This window comes from Phascolarctos cinereus, unplaced genomic scaffold (assembly GCF_003287225.1).
Source record: "Phascolarctos cinereus isolate Bilbo 61053 unplaced genomic scaffold, phaCin_HiC Scaffold_2;HRSCAF=192, whole genome shotgun sequence".
Lineage (NCBI taxonomy): Eukaryota > Metazoa > Chordata > Mammalia > Diprotodontia > Phascolarctidae > Phascolarctos > Phascolarctos cinereus.
Window position 1 is genome coordinate 130,026,822 of NW_027555625.1, and position 16,685 is coordinate 130,043,506.

Here is a 16,685-nt window from a genome sequence, read left to right on the forward strand (position 1 = left end):
TGGGGGAAATAAATTACACTTGTTTTCACTCACCTCTAACTGAAATCTTGCATTTCCTTCAGTGATAGGCAGCAAACATTATTGTTGAGAAGTATGGCTTCACCAGACTTCCAAAGGAGGCTGGAGCTCAAAAGTGGTTGAGATCCCCTGGTTTAAAGGGACTACGGAGGTTGTCTAGTCAAACTTGCCTGCGGCTCTGGGGGCCCAAACCAGATTGAAATGCTTAACAGATGTTTAACAGAATAAATAAAAATACAGAACAACATAGATAATGTTAATTTGTGGCTTCCTAAGTCAATATGTAGCCCCAGGGATCCATTTCTATTTGAGTTTGACACCACTGCTGTAGTCCAACACTTACCTGAGTAGGAGTTCCCCCACAGTCCCTAAGAAGGGTCATCCATCCAGCTTCTCCCAACCCCCCAGTAACAAGAAACTGATTGACTCCTGAAACAGTCCATTCTTTTGAACAACTTTAATTATTAGGAACTTCATCCTTTCATTGAGCCCAAATATGCCTTTCTGCAGCTCCCACCCTGTCCTCCTGACCCTGCCTTCTGGGACTAAGCAAAGCAAGTCAAATCCCTTTCCCAGGAAACATTCCTTCAGTTCCTCAGTGATAGTGATCCTGGGCTCTTGAGTCTCCTGTCCTCTAAGCTAAGTACCCACAGTTCCTCCAGGAAGTCTTCCTGTCAGTGATTTCAAGGCTCTTCACCAGTCAGTGAGTTTCACCCCTGGACAGATCCCAGTTTTTTATAAATATTTTTTATGAAATACAGTGCCCAGAGCTGAACCCAGTACTTCATTTGTGCCCTGCCCAGAGCAGGTAACATGAGGACTATCATCCTATTCATTCTGAACTCGAGTGAGTTCATTTAATACAGCTGGAGTTCTCCTGGGGAAGGCAGGGAAGCATGGGGAGGGGGGGTTGGCTGCCATTTCTCACTATTTTATGTATCACTTTAGCCCTGTAAACCTCCTCGGTCTTTTTCACAAGAACTGTCGTCTAGTCACATGTCCCCTGCACTTGTGCAATTGGTTGTCTTTAAATCAAGCATAGAATTTTACCTGCAACTCTATTAAATGCCATCTAATTAAATTCAGCTCATCATTTTAGCCTGATGAAATCTTTTGGGATCACCTGTGTGCTAACTATCCCCACCCATTTGTGTCATCAGCAGATTTTATAAGCATACCATGTAGTCATTGATAAAAATGTTGAAAAACGTGGGGCCAAGGACAGAATCCTGTTGTATTCTATGAGAGACAGTTTGTCCATTAGGCATCACTTTTTGACTGTGGTCATTCAACCCATTCTAAATGCAGCTCACTTGGTTAAGCTCCAGGTCACATATCTCCCTCTTATATACAAGGATATCATGAAAGACTCTGTTAGATATTTTGAAATTCTGACACACTGTGTCTGGTTTTTTTCTTGTCAGAAAAGGAAAGTCTGGCTTGAATTTTTCTTAATGAAATTCTACTGACTTCTAATAATCACCACTTCCTGTTATTTTTAACGTTCATTTTTTTCAAATTTTGAGTTCCAAATTCTTTCCCTATGTCCTGCCCCTCTCCCACTCATTGAGAAGGCAAGCACTAGGATTTCAAATATACATGGAAAATCATGGAAAATATATTTCCATATTTAAAATTTTTTTTATTCACTACTTTCTTTTTATTAAGTATTATAAGCCATTCCTTAAATATTGTAACCTCAAATTTTGTGCTCTAGAATCATGCCTGGGATGAAGGCATAGATCAGATTTTTGTTGCTAAGAAGGCAAGTCACTTAACTCCCACCACCTCCTTTCCCCCACCCCCCCACCCCCAAATAAAGCAGTAAGGCTATAAATCAGCCCTTTCTGATTTTTGTTTTATTTTGTTGATTGTCTCGACTTAAGAAAGTGATGAATAAAAGCTAATAATGCAGATTAAACTTAAAAGTGTCATAGATACTCTCCACCACCACCCCTACGCACGCAGTTGTTAAACACTTACTAGCACACATCCCAAAGTGACAGACTTTGATCCAAAAAGTTCTTAATGGGCTGGAATGATTGATCAAATCTGATAAGATGAAATATGATAAGAATAAATGCAAAATCTTGCATTTAGAGTTTAAAAATTATAGAGCTTAAGTCCACACCTTTTGTGTTACACATAAGGAAACGAAGCCAGGAGGATACAGTGATTTAACCAACGTCACACAAGTAAGCATCAGAGGCAGGTTTTGAACCTAGAACTTCTGACTCCAAAGCCAGTGCCTTTCTGTCACACCATACTGGCTTGCTAATCAATTGCAAAAGTATAGATACAATGAAGGGAAGTAACTAGACAGAAGTCTGTGTGAAAAGGATCTGAGGGTCTGCAAGTTCAGAATGAGTCGGTGTCCTATTGATAGGGGAACCAACAAGGCTAATGCAGTTTTAGGCTTCGTGTGTGTGTGTGTGTGTGTGTGTATTTTTGTCCAAACCTGTGACTTCATCAGTGTGGGAAACTACCAGTATGGAGATGCTCTCCACCAGCAGAGATCAGAAACTCATCTCAAATCTAGTCAGTCATCCAACAAGTGTTTATCAATAAATACTTACTTACTGGCTCACTCTGTGCCAGGCACTCTGCTAAGCAGCAGGGATGAAAAGAAAGGCAAAAATAATGGTAATTATTTGCCTAATGGCAAAATAATATAACCTCAAGGAGGTTATATTCTAATGGGGGAGACAGCATGCCAAAAATTGTACATACAAGATATATATTGATTTTTATATATGTATATATGTATATGTATACATATATATGTATATATGTATGTACATGCGTGTGTGTGTGTGTGCGTGCACGTGTGTGGTAAATGGAGTGTGATCTCAGAGGGAAGGACCTAGCAGTGGAAGGGACTAGCAAAGGCCCCCTGCAGAATGTAAAACTTGAGTCTCAGAGGAGCCAAGAGGCATGAGGGTCAGCCTCGGAGATGGGAACAGCAAGAGGAAGGACATGAGTGGATTATAAAGTACACAGAGAGGGATATAATTTAAGAGGATTAGGTAGGTTGTGAAGGGCTTTAAAAGAAACAGAGCATTTTATGTATCAATAGTGAATCACTGAAGTTTATTGAGTAGGGTCAGTAAACATGGTCAGACCTGCACTTTAGGAAGATCACTTTGACAATGTATTATATTAATGATTTTCCTAAGGGCCCTGAGAATCCAAGTGATTTGCCCATGATTCACATCTAGTATGTTTTAGAGACAGGACACCAGGGCTGACTCCAAGACCAGACTTCTTTCTAGTATGCCTCACTGCATCTCTTTAATAGAAATGTGATATGCTAAACGAGGGAGGTGATACTCCTATTGTACTCTGCTTTAGTCAGACCACATGTGGTGTATAGGTTTTCACTTGTGGGTACCACATTTTAGAAGAGACAAGGTGGCTCAGGATGTTGAAAGAACTCCAAGCCTTATGATGATAAGATCTTTAGAAAGAACTACATACTTTCAACCTGGAGAAGAGATTGGAGAGGGGGCAGTGGAAGCAGATGATTGCTGTTTTCAAACACATGGAGGTCTGTCATGGAAGGATTAGATTTGTTCAGTTGGGCCCCAGAGGACAGAGCTAAGAACAGCAAGTGGAAGTTGAAGGGAGACAGGTTTCACCTCAGTACAAGGAAGAATTTGTGTGTGCCCTGGGCGTTGGATTACATACATGGTAACAGTTTGGTCTTAAATGAAATGGGCTTCCTTGGGAGGTAGTAGGTTCCTTGTCACTAGAATTCTAAAAGCAAAGGCAGGGTGCTCACTTGTCTGAGGTGTTGTGGAGGGCATCCCTGCGTCACATGTAAAATAGACAAAAAATGAAAATGGGGTCTTTGTTGAAAAACCTCTTTGTCTGCTTCCTCCTACAGTCTGGATGAGGGTCATTCAAGTGGAAGATTGAGGGGGACTATAAAACCATTTGGAAAGGGTCCAGGCTGTAGAAAACAACCCTTGGTGCCGGTTCTCCATGACCACATCTGGAAGCAGGTGCAGGAAACTGATTACAGCTGTTTCCTATACTCCTCTCTGAACCACAGCTCACGTGTGAATTCCAGACGAGGAAGCAGGGACCAAAGCAAATAACCAACCAAATGAGTTGGGATCATTTTCAGAGCTATAAATTTTAATTTTCCCCCTGTGCTGCTTGATGAAGATTCCAGTGGAAACAGAGCCTTTCTTAGGGCTTTCCTAGAAGCCGCAGCCTTTGTTTTCCTTTTAGACATTTCACAGCCGTGTTGAGTTTCGTATGTTCTGCTGAAAGGTTTTCTTGCTTCTTTCAAAACACCTCCCATGCCCATTCCCCCGCTGCTTTCTCCTCCCTGGTCTTTTGGTCCCCTCTCCTGTTTCATGTGTCGCCAGCTGAAGGTGGGCATGCTGTCACTTCTTTAAGAATTGCTTCTCAAATCCAGATAAATCTCACTTGTATTTATTTCAAGCCAGACCTCCATCTAAGATGCAGTTGAGGTTTTGTTGTTGTAGTTGTTGCATCATTTTAATCCTGTCTGACTCCTCATGTCCCTAATTGGGGTTTTCTTGGCAGAAATATTGTAGTGGTTTGCCACTTCCTCCTGTAGCTCATTTTACAGATGAGGAACTGAGGCAAACAGTGTAACTTGCCCAGGGTCACGCAGCTAGTGTCTTAGGGCAGATCTGAACTCAGGCCTTCCTGACTTACCTGTACCATTGCCCCTTTGGGCTTAACCCACCCAAACTGTAAAAAGCAGCTTATCTTGTGGCATTAAACAAAACAAAATGTTCTTGCCTCAATGGATGGGTTATTTGGACAGGCTCTTCCAGTTCTGCCTTTTCTGAATGCTTCTGAAATAACTCACATTGACATAGTGCCCTTTCCAGTTTTTCAAAGTGTTTTGCTCTCAAGAATCCTGTGGGGTCAGTTGGGCAAACGTTATTATTCTCATCTTACAGGTAAAGAAACTGAGAGTGAGAAGGTGGAGTGATTCACCCTGGCACAAATAGCTAGTAACAGCTGAAACTAGGATTTGAACCTGGGTCTCGGTGGGAAAGAGGTCTGATTTTTTTTTCCTGCCTGATCCCAGAGGAGAGAATCAGGAGTGGAGAGCAGAAGTAGTGAAGAAGCCAGTTGTAGCTCAAAATCAGGAAGAGCTTCCTGACGATTAGAACTGCCTCAGAGGGATGGCCTGCCTCTCGTAATAGCAGGTTCTGCAGAACCTTAGCATCTACAGACCGAGATCACGCTCCCACTTGTAGGGGATGTGGTAGACAAAAAAATGGACCAGATGACCTGTGATATCCCTGTGAGTCTGTGACTCCCAAGGCTAGCAATCTTCCCACTACGCCAGCATTTTACCTTTTCCTATATACCTTTTTACCTTCATTCTTTTAGCTGATCCAATAACCCGAATCGAAACTCTCTCTGTCTAAATGTTTAATTATCCTGTTTTCTTTTCACTACTCCTCAGATCAGATTGATGAAAATCTCAAACTAGCTTTGCAACAAGACCTGACCTCCATGGCCCCTGGACTTGTCATTCAGGTAAGGCAGGGCCTGGCATGGGATTCTGATGATGACTAAGTTCCTTGCCACAGTCAATACAGTGGCCATTGGGACCCTCACCATCCCATCCATTTTTGCCCTCCTCCAGGCTGTGCGGGTCACAAAGCCCAACATTCCTGAGGCAATCCGGAGAAACTACGAACTAATGTGAGTATCCTTAGGCCTGAGCCTTTGTCTGCCCCTGCCCCATAAAACCTGATACCCATGCCCAAGATGAGCATTCAGTTCTACCCAGAGCCTTTGTTCCTTATCTCTAAAAAAAAAATCAAAACAGCCTCTTTCACTGTGGTAGAGAAGTAGGCACATTGGGGCTGTCACCTGGGCTGTTGGACTACAATTGAAAGCCACGGGTGCAGTCTTTGGAAAGCACTCATGCTCCAGCAAAGGTCCTGTGGGCCTTGTTTGTGTTTAATGGTTCATACCACAGGTAGGAGGGAAATAGCATCGAGGGGGCAGGTGAGTTTATTTTCCTAAAAGTAAATTATTTTTATTTCCCACAAATGAGTTACTGTGAGTGAAAGGAGAACCACCTTAATACCTGAAACAGGTCAGCTCTTACCTGGGACATTGAGCAGAAGCCACCAGAGAAAATGTGACACAGGCAGTTTGCTTCTGCCCATTCAGTGAGTTTGTTGTCTCAGAGGGACGGCAGATTCCCCCTCTCCAGCTTTTGCCACAAATGCCTTTCATAACAGCTGGATGTTTTTTCCTCTTTAGGGAAAGTGAGAAGACAAAACTCCTTATTGCAGCACAGAAACAGAAGGTGGTGGAAAAGGAAGCAGAAACAGAGCGGAAGAAGGCTCTCATTGGTCCGGATACGGTTCCTGGGCAGGAAAATGGGAGGGAGGGAGTGGAAGCGGGAGGTACCTGTTAGGGGAGGCTGCCTTGGCCTCCTCATGCCTTCCCTTAGAGTGTGAGTCAACCCAGAACTAAGTTACTGTAGTCTGAGTGCCACTTGCCTTAAGTATAAAGGCATATACTTGATTAAAAAAAAAAAGTAAGCCACAGGAGCACCAGCTGGGGAGAGGTATAGCTAGGCACCTATATGACTCTGCCACCCAAAAAGCTAATATGCTTTTAGGCCAGGGGTAGGGAACCTGCGGCCTCAGGTCCACCTGTGGCCTTCTAGGTCCTAGGGTACAGCCTTTTGACCGAGTCCAAGTTTTACAGAACAAATCCTTTTTCTTTTTCTTTTTTTGTGGCTGTCGGGGTTAAATGACTTGCCTAGGGTCATACAGCTAGTAAGTATCGTGTCTGAGGTCCCATTTGATCTCAGTTCCTCTGACTCATAGACCAGTGCTCTATCCACTGCCCCTGACAAATTCTTTTATTAAGGAGATTTGTTCTGTGAAGTTTGGATTCAGTCAAAGGGCTGCACTTGAACATAGAGGACCACATGTGGCTTTGAGGCTGAAGGTTCCTGACCCTATCTTAGGCCAAAGTAATAGAAACATCGTGTCTAAAACCAGAAAAATGACTTACCCTGATCAGACCAGATCTGGAGTACTGCATCGAGGTCTGTGACCCAGGTCACATTTTGAGTCAGCTGGAGGTTGCCCAGAAGAGTGAGGAGTGAGTGTGATGGAGAAGCGACTGAAGACCTTCCTTCTCTCCCCTGCTGCCCCCCAAAGAGTAGAAGGAACTGAGCTCTTCAGTCTGGGGAGGAGAAGACTTTAGAGGTGGGACACAAAGGGATTCAGCCCCTTTTTTTATCAGATAAGGAAGCAGGCTCACGCAGGTACTAAGTAAAGCCGGGATTTGAACCCACATCTTGAAATCGAGAGCTTATTCTTCCACACCCACTGCTGCCTTCATAGGATAGAGGGCTCAGACTTGTTTTACTTGGCCTCAGAGGGCAGAAGTTAGAGCAGTGGGTAGGTTTTCCCTTTGGTTCTGATTCTTCTTTCACAACATGACTAATGTGGAAGTATGTTTAATATGATTGTACATGTGTAGCCTATATCAGATTGTATGCATCTTGGGGAAGGAGGGGGAGAATTTAGAACTCAGAATCTTATAAAAGTAAATGTTGAAAACTAATAATAAATTCATTTTTTTAAAAGTAGGAGCAATGGGTAGAAGTTGCAGACTGTCAAGCTTTGGCTTAATATAACAGTAGTAATAATAATGATAATGCTAGCATTTATATAATATTTCAAGATTTGCAAAGTGCTTTACAAATAATCACATTTTATCCTCACAGTAACCCTGGGAAGTAGGTGTTTTTTAATCCTTATTTTGCACATGAGGAAACTGAGGCAAACAGGGTTAAGTGACTTGCCCAGAGTCTTAACTAAAAAGTAGGTGTCTGAGGCTGGATTTGAACTCAAGTCTTCCTAACTCCAGGCTCAGTGCTCTATCCACTGTACCACTTTGCCATCAGGAAGGAGAAACCTACTAACAGAGCTATACAACAGTGGGATTGTCTCTATCAGGCTGTTGACTATGGGGAGGGGAAGAAAGGGTGAGTACGTGGTGAGCTTCTGTACCACTGGAGGCATCAGGAAGAGGCTGGATATCCTCTAGTTAGGGATGCTAAAGAGAGGATTGTTGTATTCATGGATGGATTGGCCTAGATGATGGACCAGCTCCCTTCCGATTCTTCATTTCTAAAAATTTATGCTTCTGAATTATTTGTTTCAAGACATATTTCCTCTGTACCAAGCCAAAGGAACCTCCCCTAGACTGTGAATGTATGCCTCCTGTCACCTCTTTCTGCCATACCCAATACACTAATGAATTCTGATTTGTTGGGGACAGGAAGTTGAACATCATGAGAGAAAATATTTCTTTCAAGCCAAATCTCTTGTAGGGGAAAGGTGACGTAGAGGCTGTTTGTTATAGACTGGGCAAAGTTGGGGTCAGTTTCAAGGTCTCCCTTCAAACTGACCGAATCTCTTTGATCCACCTGCCTTGTGGCAGGAGCCCCTCAGTTACTGCTGTCATCTAGCCCGGTAGGACTAAAATATGTAACCCCCAGAGCTTTCCATCTTCTGTCTATACCCTGACTCCATTTTGAGATTTAGAGCCATCTCTGGCCCAGGGATTTTGTTCAGGTGTGCTCGATACTTTGCACACCGTGGGCCTCCAGTTAAAAGTGAGACAACCGAGGTACCAGCCAGATTTACTTATACTAACTTCTGAGACTGGAACCCACTTAGTTATTTTGTTGGATTTTTTCGTTTAAATTTTATTGATACCTTTTGGTTTCATATCATAGCTATTTCTGGGCTAGAGACTTTTTTTTTTAATAAAGGAAAAAACCAGTTAAAACTAACTAACATGTCTCAGGCAACATTCCACATACCTAGCCTCCCACCCACTGAGACTTTTCTTAACTTTATTAATTCAGAGGCAGAAAAAGTGGCTCAGGTTGCAGAAATCACATATGGGCAAAAAGTTATGGAGAAGGAAACAGAGAAGAAGATTTCAGAAATCGAAGGTGAGTATACACAAGCAGTACACGCCACTTGTCCTCACGTTTGGGGGCGGGGGTGGCAGACAAGGGTTGTCATTCGTTCTCACTGCCCGTTTGTCCTCTGTTCAGGCAAATCCCTCTGTACTTCCCAGTAGTGTCACCTTTCCTCCTTTGGGCATACTCAAAGTTTTAGGGAAATCATTTTGACCATGTTTGTATCAGTTTCCTGTATCTGTGTAAGTAACTGTACTTGACACACTAAAAGCCAATAGCTTCTCCTGTGCAAGGACCCAGAGCTAACGAGTACTATTCTCAAATGAGTGTCCTGAGACATTTTTTTCCTTTTTCTCATTCAACCAGCCCTACTGAACGACATTCACCAAGAATGACTAGGTACAAATGTTCTCTTGGCTGTTGGGGTTTTTTTTTAATCATTATTCGCCATCATCTCCCTGCCCCTAAAATCCCCACCTTGTTCCCACCACCACCCCCGCCCCTGGCCCCCACGTAGTGCCTTGTGTCAGGCAAATTCCAGGACAAAAACAGGACTTTGAGTCCCAGGCTTCAAGCTACAAGGCGCTGTGTCCAATTACACTCATTATGGGGCCTGTCAGGCTTTGCAGGGGCCCATTGAGGAGCCAATTAGGATTTTACAGATCAGCGGCTCCTCATTAAGGAGTTCCCAGCAGAACGACAATAAGTTTTTATTTCTTATAAATACATGTCACCAGGTGCCAAGGCCAGCTGAGTCGGCTGCATGGCAGCCAGAAGCCTGGCCATTCTGCAGTCTCCCCTCACACTGCTGCCTTCCATCCCCGTGGTATGCTGGATGTATGCATTGAGAACCTACCCATCCACAAAATGACCTTCCTTCCCAGGCTTTTGGCTACAGATATTACCCATGGTCCTGGCTTGGTTCCCAGGGCAGGGAAGTAAAGCTCACCAGGGTTTTAGAATCTGCTTGATGCTCACAGTTAGGTTAGTGAGATGCACTGCTTGCAGATGGGAAGCTGAACCATTCTTAATTCAGGGTGGAGTGGTCTGAACAAGGCCATCTTTTCCTCTGATGTCTCATAATGGTTTGGAGGTGACCCTGGGTTTTTAAAAGCTGTGCCAACAGGGCACAAGCTGTGGAAGGGCCTGCCAAAGTAGAAAGGCCTCAAGTTTGGACCCAGTGATTGTGTGTGTGTGTGTGTGTGTGTGTGTGTGTGTGTGTGTGTATGTGTGTGTCATTGTTCTGAGGATCAGCCTAGCTGGGTTTGGGAAGGCTTATCACCTGAAGGATGACCACTAGTGGATGATTTTTTTCTGCTACCACAACATGAAGACCTTACTAAGATGTGAAGGCATTCTAGTCCACCTTAGTATAGTGGAATGCCCATTTCAAAGAAGTCATGAAATCTTGAAGGATTGAAGAAGGCTTGGGTTATACTAGTGCTTTCATGTTCATGAGAGGCCTTTCTAGAAGATAGATGGGAATGAGCAGTGAAATAAGGAAAACAGGGAGATGGCAAGGTGCTGAACTACTACATACTGCCTTTATCATCATCATCATCATCATCATCATCTCTGGTGTACAGCATTAGCGTCCATGGATCTGTCTTTGGCTTTATATAGAGCCTGCCCTGAGCTCTGGGTATAAAGGGAGGATCAGGGAAGCCAGGCCCTAGAACTGACTGCTGCTGCCCTACCTTCTTCACTAGGGGCTTATAAAGGAGTTAAAAGTGTGGGAGCCAGACTTGATTCCCCAGTAATATGGTTTGCTTTTTGACCACTCCTGCCTAGTTTGGGGTAGATCTTTGTCATATGATTATAAATATAGATGCATGCATGTGTGTATTTAAAATAAAAAGAGAGATAGTCTGATATAGTGGATAGAATTGGCCTCAAAACCACAAAGACCTGGGTTCAAGTTCTTTTGACATCCTGGCTAGATTAACCTGGCAGGCGATTTAACCTCTTGAAGCTGTAGGCACCTTTCAAGACAAGTTGCAGAAAAGGTACTGACCTGTGTTGGTAGAGGGAATTTCCTACTCAGGAACTTGCTAACTCAAGAAAATCACAGGTCAGGTCTCCATCTACATACCAACTTTTGACAGTTTTTACATCTGTTTTGAGCCTTGCACCAAATTGGTAAGCTAGGTAGAAAAGGTGCTATTCATTTTAATTTCACAGATGAGGATTATTGAGGTGCAAAGGGTTAAAGGGTTGCGTGAGGTTGCAAAACTACTTAGTGCAGAGCTAGACCTAGAACCCAGGTTTTGTAACTCATAGCCCAAACTCTCCATCAGACCACACCTACTTACCTTTAATTCACATTATTCTTTCTGGCAGATGCTGCATTCCTAGCTCGAGAGAAGGCAAAAGCTGATGCCGAGTGCTATACAGCCCTAAAAATAGCTGAAGCAAATAAGGTAACAGGCTTACTGCAGCTGAAAGGGAAGTTTGGATATTCTTTGTGAGTCACCTAGAAACCCCTGATAGCTAGAGCTGGTGTGACCTCTCCTCATCAGTGCCTTGTTAGAAATTGATTTTGGTGAATCCAGGGCCTTTCAGAGTTGTTATATCCCTGGCACTGAAAGTTTGAGGTTCCCTTCTCTATTAGATTCCCAGTGTTCAAGTCTGTAGAGATGGGAGATAATGGGGAAAGGGCTATTATGACTTTATGAGTCTGTCCTCCATTTATAAATCAAAGGGTATCACATTAAGGTTTTAGAGCCTTATGGACTCCGATCAGGTTCTGTGGATCAGGAAGAAAAGTTCAGGAGATGGTCTCCCATTCAGACTTATGGAAAGGGATTACCCTTAACAACAAGAACAAGCTAATTACCAGTACTTTACTGCCTCTTTCTCAGTTGACTGAGATAGATTTGCATTCCTAAGGCACTCCCAGCCAGAACAGTCATCACATTGGTCCTGGGGTTCACCTCCATAGACATGGTTACTGCAATGGAAATTGAATTTGAAATAAGCAAACCCCCTCAAGCCTGGCATTGTGGGCATCGGTGCCACCCCCTCAAGCCTGGCAGTGTGGGCATTGGTGCCTAGGGACTTAGCTTCACATGGAAAGGTATGCGTCACCTTTGTGCCATGTGACCCAGGGTCCTGCCCACCTCCCAAATATTCCAGAGCCAGCACAAAGCAAGAGTGGTGGGTTTGGGGGGTTTTGTTTGTTTTTTAAATACAGCAACTTAAACCAAAAATAGGACAGAGGTACACAGATAAGGCCTCAACATAAAGCACAGGTTAACAATTCAATGCATTGGAATCGTAAGCTCCCCCAGAAGAAGGGTTACCACCGTGTGCCCCTCATGGCTCCAAAGACACAAGTCCTATTTTGCCCCAAGCTTTCTCTGATCAATCCCTCCCCCTCAAGATACCGTCTTCTTTCTTCACAGCTGAAGCTGACCCCGGAATACCTACAGCTGATGAAATACAAGGCAATTGCCTCCAACAGCAAGATTTACTTTGGCAAAGACATCCCCAACATGTTCATGGACACCGCAGGCAGTCTGGCCAAGCAGTTTGAGGGGCAGGCTGAGGATCTGGGCTCTGACCTTGAGGACAGCTGGGGTGCAGCCACAGAGGAGCAGTGAGCACAACGTTTTATAATAGCCTTGAAGGACACCAAAAAGAAATATTTCTATTTATTTTTCAAAGATGAAACAATGTCCTTTCCCCAGAACTACCTTCTTAGACTCTCTTCTAATACTGTGATGAAGTGGAAGAAAAAGATTTAAGCCCTCACTTGCTCTGGGGGGCTTGTGATTTGGAGCTTGATACAGGTGGGTTAGAACTGACAAATCTGAAAAGCATTGGTTTCCTCTAAACCCTTTGACTTCAGGCTCTAGGTTTGGCCCCTTTGAAGCCTGACTTAATTGGGGATGGTGTCGTTAAAAAGCAGGGAGAATTCAGGGTGTTTCTGCTAAGTGATTTGACTCTTCTGTTTTATGGAGAAGTGTGCTCTAGTTCTCTCACCCCTGCCCACAAGGTAGGGGGCTTTGGGGTGAAGCCCAGCAACTGAGCAAAACATGTGTTTCCAAAGCTTGCCAGTGGATTTATGGAAAAACATCTGCAGAAAGTCAGGGTTTTTTTACTGGCATTTCTTTTATCACCTGTATGTATTGTTTTAGGGATATACGTTCTTTGAGCCCTTGTTTTAAAAAATATAATAACGGTGCTAGGCTTTGCAAGGTTTTCTTCATGTTCCTTGCCCTGCCCCAGGGTGTAGAGGCTGGGCAGAATCTGATTACACATTTCCAGGACCAGTATGTGGTCACTGTGCAGGCTTCTGAAACTTTTTTTCTCCCTCTTAACATTCTGTGGATTTTTCCTAAACATATAAACTAGCCACAAAAGTAAGCAGGCACCACTTTCTGGTTTTACTCAACATCAAGAAGACAAAAACACTCGCCAGATCTCTAAAGCCACTAAGGAAACAACCCCCACCGAGTATAACGATGTCTTTGCCTTGAAAAGGTGTCCCTCTATTCCTCAGGGGAACAAAGGAGGAGCCCTGTATTATGGGGAACATCAGATGGCCCTGATAGGATTTTTCTTAGGCTCTCTTCCTGGGCTCATTTTTAATGTTGTTTTCATGGGCAGTTGAGTATCCTCTGGCTTACCTGAGACAAAAAAAAGTCCATTCCTTAAGCAGTGTGCTTTTGTGTTTTGTTTTTAATTGCAGAACCTACTTAAGTCACTGAATAAGCAGGTAGGATGTTATTAAGCCTCCTGGAGTAGCTTTGGCAATAGAATTCAAAGCACCTGCCCAGCATCTCTGGAATGGAACTCTCACACAAAGAGTTTCAAATGCAGAACACTACTTTAAAATAGAACACTGCTTTGGAAAGTTTTGAACTTCTTGGGAGATTCTAATAGTTTGTTTATAGAGAGACTTCCTTAATAACTCTGTGAAATGGGGGTTACAGCCCACAGCCAGTGAGGTAAGTCCAGCTCGCTTTAATTTAGGGGGTTGGGATAGCTGTATGGATACCTTCAGCAATTCTCCTGGCACCATCCCTGAACTTCCTTGGTTACTCTACTTCCCAGAGAATACGAGAATTAACTACTCTGGCTTGGGTCTAGGCCTCATACCTAGAGCTATGCCCAAACAACTGACTTGATAGGTTGGGGTTTGGGGAGAGTTGCAGGGAGACAGGAATTAACTAGAGACTGTTAATCCCAAAACAGGACATGCCTTGCCCCCACAGAGCTTCAGACTTTTTAGAAGTTTGGAGGAAGAGGAGGGAAAGGTCTGGGCATTATGGAGGTAATTACCTCTTCCTGCCTTAAACTTTGTCCCCATTCTAAAGCCTGAGACTAAACTTTGCAAATCACTGCCCAGCCTGCCTCTTTGAGCTGCTCTGCCTCATGGATTGTCCACATGTAGCAATGAGGGATGCATTCTATATGTGGCTCCTTGAAACTCCAGATTTAGACTGGCCACATCCTTTCCTCAGTATCACTCCCCTGCCCCACCATAGCATCTCCTTCTTTACAGAACTCTAAGCCCTCTTCCTTTGGAATATTCAGAGACTCTATTGGATCTGTGATCTCATAAATATGGCTATTTGCTTCAACAGTGCAGATTGAAGCCCATCTATGCCTACCCATCTTCTGACTCTTCTTTTAGAATGCAGTCAGTTGATACCAATTTCTTGGCAAATTCATCTTCAGTGATTTGCCTTTTTATAAGCTTCATTGTGCCCTGTTTGGGGCAAATGTTTGCTCTCTATTCCTAACTGTCTTGTTTCTTGGGTCTCAAACCATTTTGCAATTGATTGACACTTTCTTTGGGACTCACCCTCCAAGCTGTGGTTAATTCCATGACCGAGATGGAAGGGGGCCCGTGGGGGAAAGGGGGAGGGATGTCCTAGACCATCATGCTCACATTTTGAATCTGGGAGCCTCTAGTTCTAGCCTCCTGTGCCATCTTGTTCCTTGCACCAGCAACACTTTGACATCAGGAAAACTGTGTACAAGCTGAAACCTGCTATATATCTCAACCCTGTCAGTGTTAATCCCACATTCACTTTAAATAATGCAAATCTGTGAGTTTCTGCTTTCACAGATCCAATATGTGTTCCGTACCGGGATGAAAATGGGAGAGCTGGCCAATTGGTCTATTTTGGAGATGTATTTATCAACTTTGATTTTTATCTCTTACTGAAAAACCTGTTCTTTAAACCATGTTTGAATTCTAAACATGGAAATAAAACAATAGTAGCTTGCATTTGAACAGGCAATAAAGTCACAGCTGCTATTTACAGACTTCTTGGATAGCAAAATAAGTAACAATATTTTTAGAATTCAGAGTTTTTTAGGCTTTTCCAAAGTCAAGTCATCCTTGATGAATGTTGCTTGTTCATTAAGATTTGCAACAGCTAATTCATACATTACCGTTCACTTTCTTTTTTTTTTTAAACATTAACAAATGAGACTTGCAAGGAAGCCAAAGTTCTTCATTATTATCATTATTATTATTATTATTATTATTATTAGTTTTTATGTGAGATGTCTGCTGTTATAACATAGAGGGCAATGATATAGTAAGGGGTCAGTGTCCCCATTGATTCTAATGACATGACTAAGGAAGGAAAGGTTTGTAGCTCACCATCTTATATTTGTCTAGCGCCTTATAGTTTTATGAAGCATTTTCATATATATCCTACTTGAACCTCACATCAAACTAGTGAGGTTTAAATGGGGTAGGGGGTGGGCGGAAGGGGGAGATGAACTGAAGGGGAATCAGAGGCCCTAACTGCATCATTTTATGTTTGTGTTCAGTTGAAAATATTGACCAAAAGAATCCCTTAGCAACAATGCCATTTCAAAATAAGTAAACTACATACACACACACACACACACACGTGTGTGTGTGTGTGTATTTTTTTTAAACAAATTAGGCATTTCTCCTGAGGGTCTCAGAACCAAAACTGTTCTTCAGGATTTTCTGCCATTGGTAACTCTTAAAACAGTGAATGCTTTGTAGTCACAATTACTGACTTAGCCCTTTATTTGCCATTTAGTATTAACCCGAAGGCTTCATAATGAGTGCCCATATTTGGGCTAGTGGCTATTCCATATCGATATCCCTAACCCACCTCTTCTTGACTTCTAAGATTCCATCAGTATCACAACTCCTTCCGTTTCTCTCTTGTACATCTCCTATAATTTCCTTGTAAACAAAGTGACAGACAGCTAACTGGCAGTCTGTTCCTTTTCCTTCTTTTTTATGAGCAGGTGGTTGGTTGAATGTTCCAAATGATTCTGTTTTCCAAAGGGCCCAGAAGGATAGGTGACCCTTTCTGCTGGAGAAATTAGTGTGTGGTATTATTGATTCTATAGATGATACAGCTAAAGTTGATTGTATTACATGGCTATCTGGAAGTGGGATATATTTTTTTTGGACCACATGGGGTCCTATGTGAATGTAAAAGGTCTTTGGGTTTTGTTGTTCATTCTTTCAATAAAAATGGATTTTTGGTTGTGGTTGGCCTTTTTGGGAGGGTAAGGAAGCATCTTAAATGGGATTTTGGAAATAACTGATGCTAAGATGCTTCAACAGTGTGATATACTACTAGCAGTGGGAGTGGATCAAAACCAGACATTAATATTTACCCACCATGTGACCCAGGGCCAGTCATTTAACCTTTGAATCTCAGTTTCCTAATCTGTAAAACCGGGTTGATAA

General features: G+C 43.0%; 1 protein-coding gene across 4 annotated transcripts in view; it reads left to right on the forward strand.

Annotated features, from left to right (window-relative positions):
• The window catches only part of ERLIN2 (ER lipid raft associated 2), a 28,779-nt gene extending 12,300 nt beyond the window's left edge, over positions 1–16,479 (forward strand). For all 4 annotated transcript variants that reach the window (XM_020985286.2, XM_020985287.2, XM_020985288.2 and 1 more), the window contains exons 7-12: positions 5,477–5,550; positions 5,660–5,718; positions 6,289–6,380; positions 8,924–9,013; positions 11,324–11,403; positions 12,388–16,479. In XM_020985286.2, coding sequence (XP_020840945.1) covers positions 5,477–5,550; positions 5,660–5,718; positions 6,289–6,380; positions 8,924–9,013; positions 11,324–11,403; positions 12,388–12,585 — 593 coding nt within the window. In that variant the 3' untranslated portion in view covers positions 12,586–16,479. The remainder of the gene's footprint in view (positions 1–5,476; positions 5,551–5,659; positions 5,719–6,288; positions 6,381–8,923; positions 9,014–11,323; positions 11,404–12,387) is intronic.
• Positions 16,480–16,685: the final 206 nt, after the last annotated feature.